Source organism: Mercenaria mercenaria, chromosome 15 (genome assembly GCF_021730395.1).
Source record: "Mercenaria mercenaria strain notata chromosome 15, MADL_Memer_1, whole genome shotgun sequence".
NCBI classification, from domain to species: domain Eukaryota; kingdom Metazoa; phylum Mollusca; class Bivalvia; order Venerida; family Veneridae; genus Mercenaria; species Mercenaria mercenaria.
Window position 1 is genome coordinate 64,855,249 of NC_069375.1, and position 25,285 is coordinate 64,880,533.

Consider the following 25,285-nt stretch of genomic DNA (forward strand, 5'->3'; position numbering starts at 1 on the left):
CTGAGGTGGCATGTTTTGGCCTCTCTATCTTCAAACTAGAGAAGACCAGGTGCATGCATGAAATAATAAGCCATGTGTTGATGCTATCCAGTACACGGACCGCACCCGAATGAATGACCGTCAGCTTCAATTTACAAACGGCTGAGCACCGAAACGGTGCCACCTGGTAAGTTAAGGGCTATAGCAAAACAAATAGTACAAGAAAGAATGCTGGTATATACCTGTGCTTAAACAAAGTCAACAGTATTTACATAAAAAAGTACCAGTTAAGTGTTCACAGCTCAATGTTAACTCTCGCAAAAACAGACTGATAGGCCTAACACACAACACATCAAGTAATGCATTACAGACACTTCACTTCGAAAAACGCAAATAATAATAATAAAAAAAAATTATAATAAAATTATAATTTTATCATTCACCTTTATTTATAGATTGTAGTAAATGAAGATATAGATCGGTTCAAAGAACAAAAAATACAAATTAATCATAAATGTGGCCTTCTGAACAACAGCAAAAGCCAAATACAATTTACACTATCAAATAACCTAATTAAGATCACATTCATTCTTGGAAAAATACCCATTAAAATAGATATTGCCTTTAATTGTCCATTTACACAATTTCCATTTACACAATTAATTAGTGACAAACATGGACATGCATAATTATATTTAATGATACAGTTATAATTCAAATTCTATAAACAAAGAACTCCTTTAGCAGTCAACTGTAAGATATATGTTTAGATCGAGAGCTAATTCTATTTGGTATACAATTAATGTGAAAGATAATGTTATATTTAAGTTAAGTCAAGTGCAAACTGTTTGAATTTGAACAAAGCTACTTAGGCCTCGCCAATACTACAGTGGTGCCCAACAGACACTTCCTTCGCAAAAAGGCAACGTAACCTTAGCCTCGCCAGTACTATAAAAGCGAGACCTATTGACCCGAAGCAATTCAAATCGACCAATCTTAAATGGCTACGTGCATGTTTTCCAATACACAACTCTTCGTGTCATGAACTAGATGTATTGATTAAGACAACAATATCTTTGTACTAACATACTACTTATGCGCCCATATATATGCATACATACATATACACAATTGAGTTGACCGTGTCCATTACTCTTTTATTGTACTTAATGGTAAATTCATTCTCCCGTAGAATTAGAAGCACTGACATTGTTATGTGTCATCAGATATACTAAAAAGTTCCATTTTTATCGTTACTGCAAGGTACGTTAATTACAAAAGAAAGATTCAGAATTATATGCTGTGATTTAAACAGTCAAGCATATGTTTTTATGGAGCCTATGAATATCTCTCGAAGTAACCTGGCTAGCAAGACTGGAACGGAATAAATTTTGCATTACTCTACTTAGTGCTCATCTATGAATAACGTTATTATTATTACACTGCAAGTACATGTAATAGCGTTCAAATTTTCATGGTAACTGTTGTTGCTATATTTAGCAATAAATATTTTAGGCTTTTTGATTAACAATTAAAGAAAATTGATAGAGACCTTCTTTATAATGCATTTAACAAATATCAGTGTAGTTTAAGAACAACCATATTTTTATTTATTTATTTATTTATGTCTCATTCATTTACAAACATGTAATATTATATACAGACTAAAACAATTTTAAATGACCGTTCTAAATAGAACTATAAGAGACAATATACATACTCACATTTAAAAACATAACATATAACTTCTTTATAATGCATTTAATAAATATCAGTGTAGTTTAAGAACAACCATACACAAACCCGAATTTAGAATACATTTTAATTACTATGACAACATGAATGCCAAATTTATGTTACAGCCTTTTCATAATAAACTAGTTCAATGCTTTACATACACTCGACACAGGGCTGGTCATTACTATGTTTGCCGGCAAAGCAAAGGATAGCATATTAATCAGCTTAAAACTGGATCACCAAAGGAACATTTCTGTGATATAATGTAAGCTGGGTTTTATAGATAACCACATTTTGAACTGAACATGTTTTATGTAAATAAGCTAGATCATTTAACAAACTTTAAAATCGTCATTGATTTTAAACACACATACATTAGGACAAATAATTTTAATAATATATAGAAAATATGGCATTTAGAATGTAAACTAGGCCTCTAGAGCGTTCTCGAGGTTTTTCCTTTACTTGACCTACTGATATAATTTTTGACCTTAGGTTAACCTGTTTCAAATTTATATATTATTGTACAAATCATTATTTCAAAGATTTGTGATAAACAAGTGAAACAACGTAGCCTCTGCAGTTTTAATAAGGTTCGATTTGCGCCAGAGAGCAATTAAAAACTATAGGAATACCAGTGCCAAAATTGATCTAAGTAACATAGAGAAAACATGATATAATGGCCTAGTTTAATAACAATGGAAAACACACCCAACAATATGAAATTCATTCATTATGTAAGTTTAAGTTTAATTCCAGTAGACAGTTGGATTGATAACAAAAGTTCATTGTGGTTAAGGTAGCATGGCTCCCTGGCTGCAAGATTAGTTGTATATAAGTACAAGAACCATTTTATAAGACACGTCTAAGCCTCTAACATAGCACTATTTTATCTGATGGCTGAACTTTTCATTCCTGTTGTCTGATAAGCCAATACAAGCCAAGTGCAGGCCATAAATCAGTAAATTAGCTGCGGCTCGTTAAATGATGGTAAGCACATGAAACCCTTACATAAAACATCACGATAAAAGCAGCTGATTATCATTAAAAGAAATTATTGGGAATTTGTCTCACAATTTTGTGAGACTCTGGTAGCCAACTTTCACCAGTCCCTATGTTTGAAACCAGGGGCAATAAAAATGTCGGTGTAGAAACAACCTTCTGGAGTTACTTCCGTCTTTATGAAGAAAACTGATATATATTAATAAGAACAAACATGGGGACGGGAGCCAGTCTACGGTTAAGATCTCTGACTTCAAATCACTTTTCCCTCGCCGATACAAACAGATTCGAGCCTCACCTGGGAAGTAGAATTCATCAAGTGAATACGCCATATAGCTAGCTATGGAAGTCGCCATATGACCTATTACTGAGTTGCTGTTACTTTACCTCCTCACCTTAAATTAATAACTTTTAATTTGAAGATTCACGGAAGATGAATATAATCGTTCAGTTGCTTTTTGTCTTTATGTGTCGCCACAATTTCTAAATACAGTTTCTTTGTTGTTGTCATGTGTTTTATATTGGATTAAAGTCGACTTAACTTCATTTTCAATAGTCTTTTGAACTCCTTCCATTATCTTTGATGCACTATCGTTGATATGAGACTGCATTGAGATCATTGAAGACTGAAGTTGACTATTTATGGTTGATTGTACGCCTTCAAATACTTTCGTAAATATACCCTGTCCTATTTCTGAAACACGCTCGTTAATGTAAGGCTGGATTGACTTTAAGTCACCCTGTAGTTGCGAACGTAAATCAGAGGTTACTGTTCGCAGTTGAACGCGTGATGCTTCAGCATTTTCTGCTAACTTCTTTTCCAAAAGGTCTAATGTCAATTGTTTTCTAAAAGGCTTTAGATGCAGCACATTCAACTCTCGAAGTATATCCGTTATAGGTGTAACAACACCGTGTAATGGATTTACCATATCGAGAACTCCGCTTACAATTCCTATGCATATTAACTCACCAGCAAAGTCTTTCATAAACACTAATCCACCTGAATCGCCTTGTTCGCAAACGTTTACTGTATCATTCTCAATTTCGTACTGGTTATAAAGTATAGCATCTACACCGTCAATTGAACCTTTTGCGACGAACTGAAGTTCCCTTACAGACATACCGTCAAACCTGACTTTTCCGTGAGTAATTCCTGTAACAACACCAAACTTGTATACTTCACAAGCACCTAGATTAAGTCTTGATCTTCCCCAAGTTTTGCCCGAGACATACGTCAATTTCTCTGAAAAAAAGATATTTGATCATTCAGTTATACAAGTCACTATGTATGTCTCTTTTGAAGTAGATATTTTTTTTTGTCTTATTCATTATATTGCACATTTGATTCAATTTATTAAATATGTATACATGTATGATGAAATTAATTAAACTGCATAATGCAATTCCGCATATCGCCACCATGTCCAAGTATGATATTTCCCTTTGTTGAATTTTATTAGAAACTTTCATTTTCCTTTTTTAATCAAGTGTAAGTTCAGCGTAAATTCCAGTCTTAAGTACATATACTCACCATTCATATTGCATCGCGGAGATGTTCCTGAAACTGGAGGGCGCGCCTCTATCTGAAAAAGAGCAAGATCGACGCCAGCTAATTCGGAGTCGCCACCCTCAGTGTAAAATGCCTCAACAACACGTCCAATAGGTACGGAACTGGTAGAAGGCTGATATACCAAACAAGGGTCCTCTTTTGGAGACCGTTTAAGTCGTTTTTTTTCTCTTTAAAAATTTCATCTGTTCAGTACCGTATACGACGTGGGCACACGTAAATCCACAGAGTCCGTACGCATGATGGTCTACGAACCCACCCAAAGTTCCAAAACCGCTCACCAGATTTGAAGTTATTTGACATCCCATCCGTACATTATCATGACATTCAGAAGCTGTCTTTGTGGCTTGTTTAAATACTCCATTACGAACTACTACTTTATAGCCTTCGATTGTAGCAGGTAGGTGTTCCTCACTGTGTGGGATATCAGAATATCTGTCTGTGCATGGATGAGCGTACATAACAATGCATATAGTTTCTTTTCCTTCCAAACTGATTTTCCTTGCAGTAATAGCGCTCAAGTACTTATGATCTTCCATATACTGCTTCGTTATTTCATTAATTGTATTCTTTAAGGCCGTCGATTCTTCTGCTGAAAGTTCACTTTCAGTTTCTTTTTGCATATGTTCATGCTCTGTTTTTCCATTTCCTTTGCAATTTCTGACTACGATCTCGTGATCTAAATTAAAATCTTTGTCAGAACTTGATCCATTCTCCAACAATACGACAAAATGCAACTTATCTCTATTTGCAAGGGTATATGCAGCAAAAACATGTACAACTTTTGGAGACGCAGATGCAATTTTCTCACAAATAGTTTTACATAACAACTCAACTATATCAGATTTCCTGCCTAAGCGATGAACAACATCTGAGAGTACACGCTCGTTAGGAACTTGTCCATCACTGATCAATGCCTGAACATCCTCCACTGTTCTTACATTTTCCCATTGACTTTTCAATTGACCAAGCGAACCTGAGAGATAGGACACTTCAGAGAGTAGTCTAATTTCCGGGGCAACCTCCTCTGTTTCCACTTTTACCAAGTGCCTTTCTAAACCTACCAAGTGCCTTTCTAAACCAATATTTTTCAGTTCAGTCTCGTCCGGAGTTAGTTCTTTACTTTGTAATGCATTCGCACACTCAGTTTTCTGCAAAGCCAATGGATCCTCTACACGGCCATCAGACCGTCTGTATAATAGCATATTAGCTGAAATGAAAATATTTAAAAACGTCATTTTGGAGAAAACATGTCTCTCTAAAAGCATTTAATATGAACGTTCGTTGAACTAGTTACTTATATAGCTATGTGATTTAAATTTGATTAAACAAATAAAATTCTTAACAAAATATATCAGACCGGTTCAATAAATGACGTTTGAATTTTGATTAAAACCTAAAACTTGATTATTATTTTGATAATATTTACTTCTTCCTTCAAGAACTGGACAAATGTTCAATATCACTGGTATAAAAGATATTTATAGATTGCAGAAGAAATATGATGAAGCAAAAGAAAAGAGAAACTTTGCATTTTATTTTTTAGGTAACTCTTACAATAAGATATACACACTTGATAACAACATTTAGAATATGTTTTCTATATGTACGATGTAGAAATACTTCACTTTAAAATCTTTAATCTGTGTGCAAAATTTTTGATGTACATTTACTTTCATTATTCAATTTGTTGGTTTAATTAGTGGTATTTGAATCGTGATCTAGCTATATGTGAGCATGCAGCGCGTGTTGTAATTCTTTCCATACAAAATCAATAGCGTGATTCACAACAAGAGGGCCAAGATGGCCCTATATCGCTCACCTGAGTTTAGATACTTGCTTGAACAGTTAAAAGTTTCTATTAAATTAGTCCTTGTAAACCATTTGAACAAATTTATTAAAGATCCATGCCAGGATGCTACTGACCAAGTTTAGTATAATTATTACCAGATAATTCGAGATAAGTATTGAAAAATAATACACGTGACACAATTCTTTTGCTAAAGCTTCAAAAACAAAAATACTAGATGAGTAAGTCGCGTTAAGGGTAATTAAAGATAATTACTGAAATCTGTTAGTAAAATTATACAGGTGGTCCAAATCTCTTTGCTGTAACTTAAAAACAAAAAGTAGGTCAGTACGTCAAGATTAAGACCATTCAAGATGAGTACTGAAATCTGTATCAAAATTATTCTCATGGTTTAAATCTCTTTGCCGTAGCTTCGAAAAAAAAAGAAAATAGGTAAGTAGATCAGGGTAAAGAATTCTAACGACAAGTACAGAAATCTGTATTGAATATAAAAGACGAGTATAGAAATCTGTATCAAAAATTATACAAATTGTCAGAATTTCTATACTGTACCTGAAAAAAACAACAAGAAAGTAGGTCAGAAAGTCATGATTAAGACTATCGGCGGGGCCTTGTTTAACCTTAGGAGGATAATTTGAAAAATCTTTGTAAAGAACTATTAAACGAGGATACATACCGAATATCAAACCCAAGGTTATGTGGTTTTGTGCAAGACAACTTCCAAAAGAGGGATAATTTGAAAAATCTTTGTAGTGGACCTCTAGTTGATGCTACATACCAAATATCGAAGCCCTTGCTCTGTGCTTTTGTACAAAGAGATTTTCATTTTATTCGTATACATGTACAAGTCTATATAAGCCATGTGACCCCCAGGATGGGACCATATTTGACCCCTTGGGGATAATTTGAACAAACTTGGTAAAATGCCACTAGGTGAGGCTACAGACCGAGTATTTATCAAATCCCTATGCTTTGTGGTTTTGGACAAGAAGATATTTTAAAGTTTTTTTCTTTTGGTTGCCATGGCAACCAGAGTAATGTACCGAATTCAATTCTTTGAACAATTTTCAAGAGGACCATCCAAGGAACATCCCTTTGAAGTTTTATCAGAACTGGCCTGGTGGTTTAGGAGAAGATGTTGTTTAAAGGAAAATGTTGACGGATGACGTGCGACGGACGACACCGGACGCCGGACAATAACTGACCGCAATGAGAAGCTCATTTTTTAGCACTTTGTGCTCGGGTTAGCTAAGAACTAAACGTTTCTACATGTTGAACTCATGAACGGATATTATATAAATATTATAAATAAATAGTGCATTCCTGGGAGGGCGATATGAAAATTGTTCACCGCCAGATATATGGGTATTGACAGAGGCGCAAGGCGAGGTTTATATTCATATTTCGAAGTATCATCCTCTCGGTATTGCGATTTTTATTTCATTATACCGTACATATATAAAAGTAAAAACATTTTACTGGAAAATCAAAATATTGAGTTTAATGATTTATTTAGCATTAAAAAGTCAATACTAACAAAAGATAAAGACAGAAGGAGTTTTTATTTGTTAGCGCTCAGAAATTGTGGCGTAATGAGACATTTTTAAAGCAATATAAAAGATTTAGATACTTTTAGATATCTTTGTCCCTACATGTATGCACGTATTTCAACAGATAAAAACAACATTCCAATAAAAGGTGATAACTCTCTTATGTGCATAGTTTCGATTCAATATTTGATAAACAGTTGTTTTCGAAATTTTGGCACGTAAAGCAAAATATAAAAAAAAGAAATAGTAACAGGATACCAACATGCATAAACTCTAGAAATAGAAATTCAATCCTTTTAAAGGTAATTTTGCATTTTCTACAATGTAGAGTTTGAATATTAATAAACTCTTAATTTTCAAAACTTCAGAATATACTTAGAAAATAAAAATGCATGGATCGTGTGCTTGATAATTGACTAGACTGATTTGACAAATTTGGACCTCATGCAAGTTTTTCAGAATGGCAGTCTACGGTAAAATCATGACTTTCATATTATTTTCCCTAATAGATTTTTTCTACAACGTAAATTTTAATGAAACTTCTCACCGTTTAAAAAAAACATATGACCGTCAATGTGGTGAAATAAAATGAATAGGTCCGTGTGCTTATTTTTCAGATATTTGTCCATGATTAAAGTGAACCACACATTTGACACTAATTTCAAGACATTAATATTTATGAATTAATTAACGTTTCAGATTTCTTAATGTTATATTTTAACTTTAGGAAGATATTATGAGTGCCATTGTAACATATTAACTCATATGCAGCATTAAAATGATTTTCATTTCAGTGCGCCGACAATCTGACTAAAGTACATCTCCTATTATGCTACGCATAGGATCTGAGAACGACCTATTCATAGCCTCGTTCTCACGACCCTTTCGCTAGCCAATCAGAACTTAACTTACAATATCTTGCAAATCTACCTGTAGCCTTGACTTTTGATATTTACAATTCTTATGTCATAATGTGTCAGGTAGCCGGTTAGCTCAGTCGGTAGGCCACTTACTTTAAAAGCGAGGGGTCCCGGGTTCGAACCCTGGAATGACTGCACATTTTTCTTACTCTTTGACATTCGAACAAGTAGTCTGATTGGTTAAAATAAAAATAGCAATACTGGAAATCCAAAATATACAGAAGACGTATGTGAATGGGTCGTTCTCAGATCTTCGTTTAGAAGATCAAGTACTTTAGTCAGATTGGTGCGCCGAAACCATACTTTATTCTACGTTTTCCGGATAAATGATGTTACATCATCACTTCCGGTTTATCAAAGGTGCAGAACTACCGTAATATATATATAATATGAAATAAGACAAAGCTTCAAAGCGAGCTCAAAGAAATCGGATTTAAATAAAAATGTATGCATCATTTATTTGTCACAAAGAAACTATTCACTACTCAAAAGAATTCGCGAGAACCTATTCACTTGAAAAAAGAAAGTTTACATTTAGTGTCACCATACCTGTAACAGTAAATATCATACGTAGCAAAATTTATGGGAAGCCAGTGTCACGGTGACGTCATTACCGCGTTCCCGCTTATTAATGACTTTTTTCCATTTACTAGCCGATGCTTGATCTTTTAAATGAAAATATTTTTTAAACAACTGGAAATCTTTCTTGCCTTATTGCTGAGTGATGAATAATTTTTAGCAATAGAAAGAAGTTCTGTATTCACTGCGGAAAGAAGTATTTCCTGGAAGCACCTGTCCGCTAGTGTGCGCTTTTTAAGAACTTCCGACGAAACTTTTCAAATCCATCACCATGTTTGAAAGTATACTTGCGTTACCGTAAAGCTCGATTCTCGAGCAGGCCCTTTGGGCCTGCTCTTTGAGCTCGCTATTACAAAATTGATAGTCGCAGTACGAAAGTAGTCCCTCAACAGGAAATATGAAAAATGATATAACATGCGCAAAAAAATAGCGCTGTTGCGCATGTGATATGACATGTAAACAAGAGCTCGTAGAAGACGGAATGTTGCCCTTGTTGCATTCAGTAATTGTACAAAGAGTAGAAATATTTGGTCACTGTGCACTGGTACCAGTCAAAGGTAACCTCCGTATAAAATGTTATCTTAGACCAAAGTATTCTCTTAGTTATTTGGCAAAAAAAGTTCTACTGTTCTGGGTCAATGTCACCCTGACCTTTACCTACTGACCTCAAAGTCAGTAGGGGTCATCCGCTGGACATGATCAACCTCCTTATTACGTTTCATGATCTTAAACCCAATCGTCTCAAGATATCATCCAGAAACGGTGAAACTGTTCCAGGTCACTGTGTCCTTGACATGTGACCTCCAAATCAATTGAGGTCGTCTGCTGGTCATTATCAACATCCCTTTAACGTCTTGTGAGGCCTAAATGTTCTCAAGTTATCGAAGAGAAACTGTTTAATTGTTCCTTGTCACCGTGACCTTGACCTTTGACCTACTGACTTCTAAATCATAGGGATCATCTGCTGGTCATGATCAACATCCCCTTATACTTTCATGATCGTTAGGCACAAGTGTTCTTTAGTTACCATCCAGAAACAGTTTAAATGTGCCAGGTCACTGTGACCTTGACCTTTGACCTACTAGCCTCATAATCAATAGGGGTCATTTGCTGGACATGATCAAACTTCTTATCAACTTTCATGATCCTAGGCCTAAGTATTCTTGAGTTATCATCCGAAAACAGTTTAACTGTTCCGGGTCACTGTGACCTTGACCTTTGACTCACAGAAGTCAAAATCAGTAAGGGTCATTTGGTGGTCATTACCAACCTCCCTCTTAACTTTCATGGGGTGGGGGACATGATAAATATTAAGGATCATATCACATGCACAAAACAGTAAAATATTAAAATAACGCTTTTTGGCATGAGATATCATATCACTGGGGAATATGATATATTATTTAAGTTAAGCAAAGGGGAAATGTAATATTTAGCGTATATTGGTGTAAAAAAGTGTAAAATAGATAAATCTGTATTGGTTTTATACTTGTAAAATAACTCCTAAGTTAACTAGTTATCATACGAAACGCCTTTTCACCATTCATTTATTTCGGTAGTAGGAAGTCGCTTGAAGTATACAGGACAGACGGATTTATAGAAAAAAATCACATGACATCAACACGTCAACATTTATAATTACGTAAATGTCGTCGCAACATAAAATGGCGTCTTGATTTTTATATTAGAAAACCTGGTCAATTTAATTAAAATTCAAAGTTGCCAGAACCTCGGATTTCTGTATGTTCAACTTCGTCCAAATACAAGCTGTATTAGCTGTGGCCACGCTTCAAGTAAAACAGAAAAAGAACAGCTGATATCGATAATTTCTGTACAATTTATGTTAAATGTCACAAAGGCTTCTTTTGTAACAGATTCGTTCAATTATTACATGCAGCCTTTTCTTAAATTCTCTTATATTTATTAACAGGTAGGTATAAGATATTTTCATCAGGGTGTAGCGTTCATAGCGTTTCTCAAATGCAACATAATTATTTTAACAGGTCATTACTGATTTCCAAAAATATTTAAACGAAATGTTTGAAGTCATGTTCTATAATATTCATATAAGGGTGTGTTAGGTATTTTATAGAAATTAGACATTTTTCAAAGGATTATTTTGTTGTGTGATGACAGATATGACATTACTTGAATTTTAGTAAATATTTAGTATAGAATTCGTTAGAAAAGATAATAACATTGGAATCCCCCCGTCAATTCACGTTAGTAAATAGGAAATGGTCGCCAAACACGACATGAATGAAAATGTTGCAAGCTCAATTTGATTTAGCAAGTTTAAAACGTATGCTTTGATCACTGTTTATAATTACAATAATTTTTAATAAGTTCTTGTAAATCTTGTCATAACTGCCCGAACGGATGGCCCAGACTTAGCAATGATTACACAGGTACAAATTATAGAAACGCACCTGCAGTTTATGGATATTCTTAACATTCGATATGGCATAACCATGTCAGAATCGTTGTAACAATTTCAATATGAAGTTATTCATAACTGTACAGGAAAATTTAAACCACGTATGCATTTCAGTGTTCCCTTAAACCTCCAAACAAGGATCTCTTGTATAAAAATTTCAATGTCAGAATTGCAATCAATTGTGTTATAATTTAAAGACACACCATCCAATGCTGACGAAGAAGCCCGCTCTGATACTGTTTTTTTCATTCGCAATCTCTTCCTCCATTCTTTTTGGTTGATTGTTCTCGCATTAACATGGACATCCTCCATAATTTCAAAACTCTCGTCTTTCATTCTATCAGCTGTAATGTAAATATGGAAAATCTTCCTTCTGAAAAAAAATGTTTTTCTAAAAGCATTAATATGAACGCTCGTTGAACTGGTTAATTATATAGCTATGTAATTTAAATTAGTGACCATGACTGAGAAAATGGGTCCAGATGAGGAATTTTGACATTTTCAGGTTTTTGCATATTTACAAAGTATATTCATTCAGAAATAAATCCTGAAAATTTCAGATGAAAATCTTCAAAATTGTCAATTTTATGACAGATTTTGTAGCATAGATATTAAAAATAAAAACAGTACATTTCAGTTATCCTTTCTTTCTAGTTTATTTCTCACATACTGGTAATGGTTAACAATTCTGAAATAAATTTATCTTTTGTTACAATTGCATGATATAAGTAAGATCCCATTCTTAATACACAAAATGATAATCAATTAAAATCTACAACAATTTCTATAAAAATATTTCTAAAATTGTGTTACCATGGCAACAAATATATTAAAATCCCTTTTCTATGATAAAACTTAAAAAAAACATGTTAGCTTGAAATAAGGATTTTAAAAAGTAAAATATTTTAAGGCATATGTATTTACAAAAATAAACTGAAAATTTCCCATGAAAATATTAAGAATGTTTGGTTTTATGACAGTTTTTGTAACATGGGTAATAACAATAAGAATAAGACAGATTTGTCATTGTTTCTTCATAACTTGTCTTTTACATGCTGATAATAAATGACTACTTTGGAAAAAAAGAACCTTCTATTACTATGAAATTTTATTTTTGTGATGCTTACTTAAAACAGAAAAAAAAGCTAATTTAAATCTTTCATATTTTCTATGAAAGCATTATTCAAATTGCGTTACCATGGCAACATATGCAATAAATTGTTTTTTCTACAATAGTACTTAAAAATAAAAGCTTAATTTAAAATAATGTTTCTTGTAAGTTGAATATAATGAAGGATATGTATTTGAAAGTAAAATTTGAAAATTATATGTGAAAAGATATAAAATGTTTGGTTTTATGACAGATTTCGTAACACGGGTAATAACCACAAGAATAAACTATTTCAGTCGTTGTTTCTTCAGTTTGTGTTTTCACTTATTGGTAATCACTGGCTGTTTTTAAATAAATGAATCTTCTTTTACAAAGAATATTTAGATATTCACTTAAAGTGCAACGATCTAGCTGGCTAAAGTCCTTCACATTTTCTATAAAAACATTATTAAATTATGTTACCATGGCAACATATGCATTTGATTCTGTTTTCTACAATAGTACTTTAAAACAGAGCTAAATTTGGAAAAGTGTTTCAGATAACTTGAATATTATAAAGTGGTATGTATTCGAAAATATCTCAAAATTTCATGTTAAAAAAGTTAAAATGTTTTGTTTTATGACAGTGTTTGTAACATGAGTAATAACTATAAGAATAAGACATTTCTGTCATTGTTTCTTCATAACTTGCCTTTTACCTGCTGGTAATAAATAACCATTTTGAAGTAAATTAAACATATATTACTATTGATTTTTTTATTGTTTATGCTTATTTTAAAGTAGAATACTAGAAAGTACAGCTAATTAAAATTTTTCCATATTTTCTAGGAAAATTGTGTTACCATGGCGACATATGTTTTAAATTTCCTTTTCCTACAATAATACTTAAAAGCAAGAGCTTATCTTAAAGAAGTATTTCTAATAAGTTAAATATTTGAAAGTATAAGTATTCAGGAAAGAAATCTGAAAATTTCACATAAAAACTTTAAAACAGCCATGTTCTGTAACAAAAGTAGTTATGTAAGAATAAACATTTCAGTCATCCCTTTCCTCATAATCTGTTTTTTCACTGGCTAGTTAAATTATAACTGACAATACAAAAAAGTGAACATTCTTTTACCATTACATTATATACTGTAGATCCCTTATTGAAATACAAATCCATAATTTCAATGAAATATAATTTGAATTATGTTACCATGGCAACATACATACTAAATTCCTTTTTCTAAAAATACTTTAATAATTAACACAACAGCTTAACTTTTGATGAAGGTTACACTGCTACAAACTCTGATGAAAAGTAGATATTTATTTCCAGCCAATACTTTAATGTTGGTAACTGAAACTACAACCTTTACTTGATGTTTAACCTTAACAGCTAAACACATCTATATGAACAGCAAAACAAGCTAAAGTGGTGTGTATTAAAACGTTTGAATTCAACAACAATTTCTATCTTTTACATTCACTTCCTTTTTTCAGTTCTCAGAAAAATCCTCGCCAATCATAATTTCAGTTTTCAGTTGAAGTGGTTTGGGACAAACAGAATCCTTTGACTTTTCAGACAAATACTATTCTCTTACGAGTCCATACAGGTACCATTGTCAGGCTTGTGTCATTCCATGTCAATAATATTCGTTTGGCAAGGGGGAGTAGATTTAGTAAGTTAACTGGACTGTCACTTTTAACACGAACAATCCATTTGTTTCTGCAGACATGATGAAGTGGTAATACTGGGTTATCTTCTTCAAAAGTTTAAAATATTGTGATAAGATATTTCTTCTCTGGTAGAATGTGACAGGATTTAAATCATTGTTGACCAACTGTGCAGTGTTATGGCCTTTCTTTCATGACTGACACACTGTGCCAGCAATATCATGTATTATTAAAGGTCTCAGCATTCACCCTGCTCCACAGATTCTTCTAATTCAAAAGTGCAAGTCAGATTCAAACTTTGCATGGTCTGTGATCATTGTTGAATATTCAATCGATCTGTGATATCCTGTAACAAATAAGTAAAACATATTATTTTAAATAATTAACCATAATATTTTAAATAATCAACCTAGGAGTCTCTTTATTTAATAAAAGCAGAGTTATCACTATTTGATAATAGATGATTCTTTAATTTCTTACAACCAATGCTCTAAAATATTGACAAACAGACTGACAACAGCGTGCTGTCAGTATATAAAATGTACTTTGTTTGTAGATTTTGATTACTGCAAATAGGATGTTCTAAAAAAACATTTTTTGCAATTATTGGGTTAACCCTTAACCTGCTAAATTTGTTAAATTGACTACTCCATCTTTAAATAGAGACAGTACCATTTATAGCTTATATGGGGTTCTCATAGAAAATTTGCAAAGTATCAAACACTGCAGATCATGATCAGACTGCACAGATGTGCAGGTTGATCTTGATCTGCACTGGTTGCAAAGACAGACATAGCTGCCTCATGCAGCCTAAGGGTTAAAAATATACACTGTTTTAACAGCTATCAAAAATGGTTGTTACCTAGTAAAAGTCTCCACAGACTGTACCACAGCAAGATGTTATTTCTATTCTAGCTAGTAACATTGTCAAAATGGAATACCAGTACAGGTAGTGGTGTACCATGCTCACAAGTTGTCTGCCCCTTAACCAACTGAGTTGCTTCATAAACAAGAGGAAACACTTGCATTCCTGAAAAAAAATTTAAAAGTCTTTGGTAAAAGTATCTGTTATCTTCATGTATCTCAGGAACCTTTACAGTCTTCATTCTAATCTATATTCTTGGTGCAATAAAACTGGTAAAAAATTCAATCACATCACAATGTCTAAGTCAAGAATGGGTTAATTAAATTTGAAAATAATCACATTACAATTAAACTAAATTACAATTAATTGATTTACTTTGAATACTTAATTAAAATTCCTATTATTTAGAACTATATTCTACAAGTTATTGAGATATCAACTTATACACATGTATGTACATGTTGTGTTCAGCATTCAAATCATCCATGTACTTATTGAGTGCCACAGACTTTTCTCAGGCTAATAGCCAATGTAATGAAGACTTTACACCAACTGATCCTCCTCAAAACCAGATTGTTGAAATTAAATTTCAATATAAATGCCAGTTTTGTCAGTTTAAGCCATTTAATAGTCATAGTACATGTACATACATTGTACAAATCATTAGTGTAGACACTGTAGAAGTATATAGACTTATTTTGAATTGACTCCAACAAAACCTAGACAGAGGTATAAATAAATAATATATTGCATTAAAATTTTAATAAGAGCCATTAGCTGCATGTTACTTACCTGATTCCTCAAAGCACATCCAAAATATGTTACATTTTCTTGGGATCTTAAAGTAAACAGGCCAATTTCCTGGCTGTTGTATGGTATATGAACCAGCTGTATAGTGGAATGAACCATCAAAGGAACAAGGAATATCATCTGAAAGAAGATACATTACATGTACTGTAAACATCACTAAAATCAAAAACTTCATGAACACTAAATTAATAATGTGATTGTGAAAGGTTTCATTAACTTACCACAAAATACTATAAAAGTTATTATACTATGAAACTATTTTTTACAGGATCATAAATTGTTTTACACAAAGTAAGGCTCAAAAATTTCAAAATTAAAAAGATTTTCATTATACATGTTATATGGCATAAATTCCCACTATCCGAAAAAAATTCATCCTGTTACAAAAACATTCTGAATCAACAATAATAGATCAACAATAATAGAAATTTAAGAGAGTAGTCACCAGACAGGATTAACATGACTTATGAGACCCACAGCAAAAACAGTTACCATTTTATAAATGGAAGTGTCTAGACATCCGGTAACCAGAAACCTTGCCGGTGTTCTAGCCAACCGGTAACAGGACGCCTAGCCTATCCAAATTTCTATCCTATAGGGGTTTTCTAGGTGTCCGGTAATCAATTTTCAAATATTGTATATGCCTTGCAGGTGAATATTCAAACCTATGCCAAAAAATGACACAATCAATTTATTTCCTTACAGTATTCATATATAAAAAGATCGCCAAACAGCTAGAAAAACATTCACGGAGAGGCTAGTCATATTGTTGCTGGACAGCTAGAATGCAGGGTAGGCGTCCGGTTACCGGACATCTGCATATTTCGTTTAAAAATACCTTGGCTACTACGCGAGAAGGGACTTTTCGAGAAATGATGTGACACAGGCAGGCATCTATATGTCTGCATCAAATTTATTAATTATCATTGCTACATGTATATTGTATTTTTCCATAATAATGCTTACTATGGACAATGAACTAATTTGATGAATCCTGGTCACCTCGAGTAAGAAGCTGCCTACCTTCAATAATCTTTGTGATAACCCAACTGGCCATTTTATATTAAATACACAGGCATAGTGGAATCATCTGTGTTTAGTGGCCACAAGATAAATTTCATAAATTTCCCTCGGTATGTTTTGGATTCACTTCCGGGTAAAAAAAACGACTTGTTTCACAGTGTTTCAGTGAAACTTTCAAATATATTAGAGAACTTCATTGACAACTGTTTATAAACGGTACTTACCAAATCAGTAAACGGTATTACAAGTCTCAGATCCCTTCATCGTTGAACAAAAGGTAGTTAAACAAAAGTGAACATCACATAATGTTAAAATCCGAAACCGGAAACATAGCGAAGGGGAAACAACTGATTTTCAACGAATTATTTTGCCTCAGGCGTAATACCACTATTTTCTTACAGGTCTGATGTCTAAATATTCTTTCTGTAGTAGGCTGTCATCAATCATGTAACAAGCAGTCGTACTTAAACGGTCAAACTTTTGCTAATTAAAACATGTGTAAGAAAACTGCGCGCGTAAACTTGGCGCAACTTTAAACGTCGTTTCTCGATATTACGTCATGCCGCATCTGGACCGGTTTTCAAAGACGACGTCACATTAGATGATTTAAGAAATAAAAAAAAATCTTAACAAAATACATCAAACCAGTTCAATACAATAACGTCTGAACTTTGATTAAAACCTAAAACTTGATTATTATTTTAATAATATTTACTTCTTCCTTTTAGAACTGGACAAATGTTAAATATCACTTTGCGGGATTACATATTATAGATTGTAGAAGAAATATAATGAAGCAAGAGATAAGAGAAACATTGCATGTAGGTTACTCTTACAAAAAGAAATACACATTTGATAACAAAATTTAGAATATTTTTTCTATCTGTACGATGTAGATATACTTCACTTTAAAATCTTTAATTTGTGTACAAAAATTGTGTGATGTACATGTCATTATTCAATTAATCTAATCTAGTTTGATGGTTTCATTAGTGGTATTTGAATCATGTATGCATATAACATGTATGCATTTCAGTGTTCCCTTAAACCTCCAAATATGGTTTTTTTTTTCACCCCCAGAATGGTACATGCACCCCCAGTTTATATATCAGTAAGTGAGGGAGTGCAAAAGTGCAAGAAAAAGAATTAAGTTTTCACCCCAATTTTAAATGCCAGTGGGAAGACTGGTGTTTGTATTAATTATTCTTTAGACTGGAGTAGTGAACAAAATGTTTATGTTTGACATAAAATGTTTAACTTCAAGATATTGGCCAAGCGTGCTCGTGGTTTTGACACCGAAACAAGGATCTCTTGTATAAAAATATTCAATGTCAGAATTGCAATCAATTGTGTTATTATTTAAAGACACACCTTCCAGTGTTGACAAAGAAGCCCGCTCATACACTGTTTCCGTTCGGAATCTCTTCCTACGAGCTCTGTTTTTGTTTTTCTCCGCATTAACATCTTCTGCTTGATATCTAACAGAGCTATTATCGTTTCTTATACTACATATTTCTGATCTCATATTTTTAAATTCGTCTTTTAACTGTGTCACTGTTTCTTCAAACCATTCCCGCAATGTATCGAATGATTCATAAGCTCTATGCTTTTTAGCATCATCAATTTTTGCTGCTATGTCTTCTTCGTATTTCGTCCCCTGGATATTACTTGCTAACTTGAGCGTCGCTTTCCGTAATGTAAACCAAAAGTGATTGAACTGGTCATCGGTTATTTGATCAACATGGGCTATATGAATAAGCAAGTTTCGAATTTGGCGAATCTGCTGAATGGAATTTCTGACTCTCATATTCAAGCGACTACCAAACAAATTTTCTATTGCAGCAGTTAACATTGAAATGTCCCACAGCTTTATGTCTGTCTCGCCATTATTTGTTAAAATTCTATTAACTTGATCCAATCTCAAACATCCATTTGTTTTCATTATCATGATATCTGACATCCTGTTGTGTAGATATGACTCAAGATTTGTGAAGCACATATCATTTTCGTGACAATCGGCTTTCGCGAAGTGTAAGAACACATTACGCATAACGTCCTTACAAAAGTTGCATATGAAGGTCACGAGTCGGTAGTAATTGTCAGACATCTGCAATATAAAACAGAAAATGGATAGCAGCGATGTCAGAACGGGCTTTCACCAATAATTGATCACAAAATTACCCAGGACCAATTGATAAGATTTATCAGAGGAAACGTGTGCTATAACATATACTCTGAGTACGAGTAATGCTGCTGGTAAGAAGCATGAAAGATGTTTTGCAAAAAAATAATTATCATAAAACAGTAAAAAGTTGTGAATGAAGTATTGCCATACAATATAAATGCCCATGCAGTATACAGCCCTCTACTCGAAAGTGACTATATTCATCTGCAGGATAACCTCATGACCAGATATATGTCAGTGATGTATAAAAAGTATTATGCTATATAAACCATATCTTATAGCCCAAAGTTTAATTTGCTTACAATACACATCTATAAATATAAAATTATGAAAATAGAAGTAACAAATAACATTTAGTTTTAAACTTGAGGGGAAAATGACAGCAAAAGTAGCAAAATGCTTCATCATATTAAAGGGGAGTAATTATGAGAAATCTACAGCAAAACTGTTTTAATGTATTCCATATCATATAAGAACGTTTATCCTAAGGTATATAATTATGTATATAAATATCAATGTACGAGTGAAAAAGATGCATACAGGACGTGAAAAACCTCAAATACTTAACAGATAAGACAGGAAAAAAGTTCAATTTTGACTTTTGACATCCAAGTATGACCTTGGCCTTTGAGCAACGGATCTGAAAAATGCACATGACACATCATCTAATTAACGGGAATATTTATGCCAAGTAATAGAAGTCAAGTAAAAGTCAAGTTTTTTTTCCTTGATAGCTGACAGATTAATGGACTGGAAACCCCTTTATACGCTTGACCTTCAAGTGTAACCTTGATCTTTCAGTTAGGGATCCGGGTGTTGTGCATGTCATGTCTTCTCAGGCAACAATTGTGCAAAGTAAGAATCTTGGTATTGTACGTAACAAGTCCTATACTTAAGGGACACATTTTGCAAAGTAGTATCAAACTTTCTTCCTGGATGACGGAATAATGTCTGAACATCAAATACCCTATATTGTATTGATTTCAAAGTGTGTTCTTGACCTTTAAGGTAGTGTACGGATGTTGTACACGATAATTTATCTCATTCTGGGAAATATTTGTGCCGAGTTATATTACAAATCCTTGATTAATGACCGCGAAATGGACCAGAGAGGGCAAAATGCTTAAACTTGTACTCAATAAGTGACCTTGACATATGAGCTATGAATCTGAGTGTTGTGTATGACATTCCGTTTCATAATGGGAATACTTGTGTCAAGAATATTAAATTTCCTTGATGGGTGATACAATTATGAACTGGACTGGTTAAAAACCCAGTGAACTTGAACTTGGAGTTTATCTTGAGCTTTTAGCTAGGAAACCTAAACATAATAACCCGAATATGAATTTGCATGACATATAGTCTAAATAATGAGACCTCGTGTAGACCGGTTTTACATTCAGATATTTTACGTTGTTTACCTTGGAGGAGAATATCGATCAGTCAAAATAATATATAACTTTATTCGACTCTTTAGAACAATTATTTGGACTACATGAAATATTACCAAATCATTTTACCTTTGAATATCGACTTGCTCTTTAACCTCTCGTAAAAGTGTATATCTTCCTCTAACACACAAATAAGTTCCTCCAGGTCACTAAACATAAAGTTACTAGTATAACAGAAAAAAATATTGATCAGTTGGTACTTTCTCGTTTCACAGATACATCCGTACAAAAAAAAAAAACACAATGAATACAGACTATATTAAACATTAGCCAATAATTACTCCGGGAAATCGGCAGCCTACCTTCTATATAACTGCATAACTGATAAATCACTGATACAAAATCTCAAAATACTATATACGTTAACGTTAACAAAACTATAATGCGTGCAGAATAATTACATCTAAATATTAAACAATTACAAGTATAAACAATGAGTGTTCCTTCGATGAGAAGCAAACACAACCCTGACATACATTTGTTCCATGTGCAGAACTGAAAGAATGCAAAAGGCATATAAATTACAAACAAAATGTACGTTAATCTATCAACAAGACTAATAACAAGAGCTGTCTGATGACAGCGCGCTCGACTATTCGAAGAATTGATTGAAGAATGGTGTCAAAATATTTCCACGGATAATCAAACAAAAGAAATAAATAGATTAGACAAACAATGTTCCTGTATTACTTTGATTTCAATAAGTCTTGCACTAAATGGCAATATATGAGCCAATTTCAAAGTCCAAAAAGGGCCATAATTCAGTCAGAATAGTTATGTACTCTTGCCTACAGATGGAAATCATAATGATAAACAAGTGTTCAAAGTTTAAAAGCCATATGTCAAATAGTTTTGACAAAACATGGACTTGTATGGAAAAAGAACCAATTTCAAAGTCCAAAATGGGCCATCATTCAGCCAAAATAGATGACAGAGTTATGTTCTCTTTCCTACAGATAGAGACTATTATACTAAACAAGTGATAAAAGTTTCAAAGCCATATGACAAACACTTTACAAAAAAAATGAACTGGTACGAAAAACTTAACCAAGATTTCTCAGTCAAAAAGGGCCATAATTCAGCCAAAATCCTTGATGGAGTTATGTACTCTTGCCTATAACTGGACATGGTGATGGTAAACAGATGTTGAAAGTTTCAAAGCTTTATCTCAAAAGACTTTGTCAAAATATGAACTGGTACGAAATATTAACCCAGATTTCTAAGACAAAAAGGGCCATAATTCAGCCAAAATCCTTGATGGAGTTATGTACTTTTGCCTATAACTGGACATGGTGATGGTAACCAAGTGTTGAAAGTTTCAAAGCTTTATCTCAAAAGACTTTGTCAAAATATGAACTGGTACGAAAAACTTAACCATGATTTCTAAGTCAAAAGGGGCCATAATTCAGTCAAAATCCTTGATGGAGTTATGTGCTCTTGCCTATAACTGGACATGGTGATGGTAAACAAGTGTTGAAAGTTTCAAAGCTTTATCTCAAAAGACTTTGTCAAGATGTGGACTGGTACGAAATATTTACCCAGATTTCTAAGTTAAAAGGGCCATAATTCAGCCAAAATCCTTGATGGAGTTATGTGCTCTTGCCTATAACTGGACATGGTGATGGTAAACAAGTGTTGAAAGTTTCAAAGCTTTATCTCAAAAGACTTTGTCAAAATATGAACTGGTACGAAAAACTTAACCATGATTTCTAAGTCAAAAGGGGCCATAATTCAGCCAAAATCCTTGATGGAGTTATGTGCTCTTGCCTATAACTGGCCATGATGATTGTAAACAAGTGTTGAAAGTTTCAAAGCATTATCTCAAAAGACTTTGTCAAAATGTGGACTGGTACGAAAAGAAAAACTTAACCCAAGGTGTGACGCCGACGCCGACACCGACGCCGACGCCGACGCCGTGGTGAGTAGGATAGCTCTACTTATTCTTCGAATAGTCGAGCTAAAAACGGGTCCTTACAACAGAATTAGAGCTCCTTCAGTAACCGATTTTGAATTATTAGTATTCAAACACATTACTGTGTATAAATAATAATTAATATGCCACTTACCTTGTTTTATCGTTATAGACAAGGAGCCGTAATCATAAAGCATCTTAAGTATAAGTTTTGCCTTAAGTTTAAGATTTTACTTAAGTTTGTGGTGATTTCAACTTAAGTCTAAGTAAAAACTTAAGTTCTAGTCATAAAACAGCTAAAACATAAGATACGTAAGAAATGACTTAAGTCAGAAAATAAAATAGCGTAGTGAGTACGATTAAAGTGTCGTTTTCAGATAAAAGCACTTTGAACATAATTGTGCGTTTTGTATCTTTCTGAAATTAATGTTTTTTTAATGTTTCCGTCCACAATAAAAAAACAAGAATTACTTATTAAGTTGTTTTATGAATAACAAATATACTTAAGTAAAATAAATTTCTAACCTAAGTAATACTTAAGTAAATACTTACCTTGTTTTATCGTTATAGATATGGGGCCGTAATCATAAAGCATCTTAAGTATAAATTTCAATTTCTTATACTTATACTTAAGATGCTTTATGAATACTGCCCCAGAAATATATGATTTTTTTCTTGATTTACATCAATAAACGCTTCTTTAAGTTAATGGAAATGTTATGCATTTCCGTTTGATTTTACTTATAATCTAAATTAAGTAACAGCTTTGAAAATCCATTTCTATTTTAAGCTCTAACGCATGGGAAACCAAAGTAAAATACACAATGATAGATAACGCTTTACGATGTTTATTAATTCAAGGTTCACCATTATTATCAAACTCCAATGCAGTGATCTCCTTTGCCGCTTCGCTCATTGATCACGGCGAACACAACATTCACCTGACCATTGTTCATCACGTGATAATCGGTTTAAAAACAAACTTATATATTAATATGATATACCAAACTTTTGACAATAACATATCTTCAGCAGGAAAATATTCAAAAGACTCTATCTGTTTCGGCTTAAATTGGGTCAATGGCAGCATTATAATCGTAAACGGCGTCAAAGATTAAGGTAGCAGGGTACGCTTCGAATTTTGGCCCCCGTCAATATTTGTAATAAATAGAATTTCGTGATTTTAGATGTCTGTAAATTAAGGTGAGAGATAATGATTTTTAATTCTTTAGAAAATTTATACAGCCGATACATGTAAAATTCTGATGTCAGTTGTATAACTAACTACTGGTAGCTTTGTATGATCAATGAGACACCTTTTCGCGGAAAAATTCAAATCACGGAAGGGTTCTGTGCTTGTTGATTGATACTCAGGAACATTTTCGCTATTTTGTGAAAAACAAAACGAGCTGGATGGGCCCCTATCCCGTTTATATCCTGACGTTCAGTAAGGACTAAAAAATTGAGAAATTGGGCATTGTTCTTGCAGCGGGATCATTGCAGGCTGTTCAAAAAGTGCAAAATTGATGATTTTGGCATGCTATTTCATGGAGGGTGTAAACTTTTCGTTTTGATAACTTTCTTTATTCTTGTATGAAAATCCTGATTTTGCCATTAATTAAAAGCACAAAACATGCACGCAATTTATAAAATGGCCACCCTGATTCTGCTCATAAGGGAAGTGCAATATTGCAATATTGCGACTCGCTACATGTAAGACCGTCCGTGCCCAAAATTTTCGCATCTAAATGTACCCTTTTACCTTAACGTCGACATACTCGTTTGTTTACTTTCAGTTTCGTTTCAGGTGGAACATTCGCCTGTGCTAAAAGAAGTGTAAACTTATAAATATTTTGGGAAAATAACTAAATAATTATATAATTAAAAGAAGTCTTAGCTGAATTTTAGTTGGCGAAGCGGCAAGGGAGATCACTGCTTTGGAGTTTGCATTATTATCAGTAATATCTTAGTGATTTTTATTATGTGTGTTCACAGGTTGTTAATACAATCATGTAAAAAAAATTTCATTTTAAGTATTTCTAAAATTTAAGTTTCCTACCAAGATATTTCAGCGTAAGCAGAATTTCTATAAATATATTTTTCCCAAGGACAAATAAGTATATATAAATGACGAATATGTGTTCTGCATATAATCATTTTTAAAGTACAGATTTCAATACCATTATAGTGTTAAGAAGCGAACAAAATCCGGTTCCTACCTTTATTATCAATAGTATAACTCCACGGTTTTTATGACTACCCTTTTGGACGGTAAAGAATGTAATTTAGATAAATAGTAAAACATGGCTAAAAATAGATTAAACCGTGACTGTTTTTAAGGCCTATTCGTTTCACTCAACCCGGGACATGCCGGTCACGTGAGCGGCAAGAAAATAATTTTCGCCGGAACGCTTTGGCGTACGCCGGTCACGTGAGCTGCAAATAAAAAAAGATAAATTTCAAATTTATTACGATTTTAAACTGAGGCCTTGTCACAAAATGTAAGCAAAATATTTCTTGTAGTATGTTTCTACCTTTACTGTTATCAACCCAGTTTTCAGATGTTTAGGTCAGACACTCCTATTACCTTTTCCATAAACTTCCATTATAAGAAATGACCATCTCACATGCCCAATAATATAGAAATGACCATTAAATGTGATTCTTCTTTCAGTAAGACAACATTTC

General features: G+C 33.2%; 1 protein-coding gene and 1 long non-coding RNA gene across 4 annotated transcripts; both read right to left on the reverse strand.

The window, feature by feature from the left end:
• Window positions 1-753: 753 nt before the first annotated feature.
• LOC123556855 (uncharacterized) lies at window positions 754-24,997 on the reverse strand. Of its 3 annotated transcripts, none has more exons than XM_053525470.1 (6): window positions 24,817-24,997; window positions 20,755-20,834; window positions 18,421-19,156; window positions 11,785-11,925; window positions 4,250-5,495; window positions 754-3,961 (listed from the first exon to the last, which is right to left on the reverse strand). In XM_053525470.1, exons 3-5 carry the CDS (start codon window positions 19,154-19,156, stop codon window positions 4,438-4,440), a joined length of 1,935 nt encoding a protein of 644 aa, XP_053381445.1. In that variant the 5' UTR covers window positions 20,755-20,834; window positions 24,817-24,997; the 3' UTR covers window positions 754-3,961; window positions 4,250-4,437. The 3 variants fall into 3 exon arrangements, with proteins under 3 accessions (XP_053381445.1, XP_053381446.1, XP_045203841.2); XM_053525471.1 differs by lacking the exon at window positions 24,817-24,997 and adding an exon at window positions 23,150-23,325 and having other exon boundaries at window positions 20,755-20,849; XM_045347906.2 differs by lacking the exon at window positions 20,755-20,834.
• On the reverse strand, window positions 12,213-17,532 carry LOC128549135 (uncharacterized). The gene is made up of 4 exons (XR_008367479.1): window positions 17,274-17,532; window positions 16,009-16,146; window positions 15,214-15,381; window positions 12,213-14,697 (listed from the first exon to the last, which is right to left on the reverse strand). It is a non-coding gene; the product is annotated as an uncharacterized LOC128549135 (long non-coding RNA).
• Window positions 24,998-25,285: the final 288 nt, after the last annotated feature.

What these genes read in the sequence shown, in the direction of transcription:
- LOC123556855 (XM_045347906.2), bottom strand. Translation starts at nt 19,156, where the DNA reads ATGTCTGACAATTACTACCGACTCGTGACCTTCATATGCAACTTTTGT. An exon ending in TTCTTTGTCAACACTGGAAG is followed by an intron (nt 11,926 to 18,420) that starts GTGTGTCTTTAA and finishes TTTACATTACAG; the next exon opens with CTGATAGAATGAAAGACGAG. An exon ending in TTCTTCGTCAGCATTGGATG is followed by an intron (nt 5,496 to 11,784) that starts GTGTGTCTTTAA and finishes TTTTCATTTCAG; the next exon opens with CTAATATGCTATTATACAGA.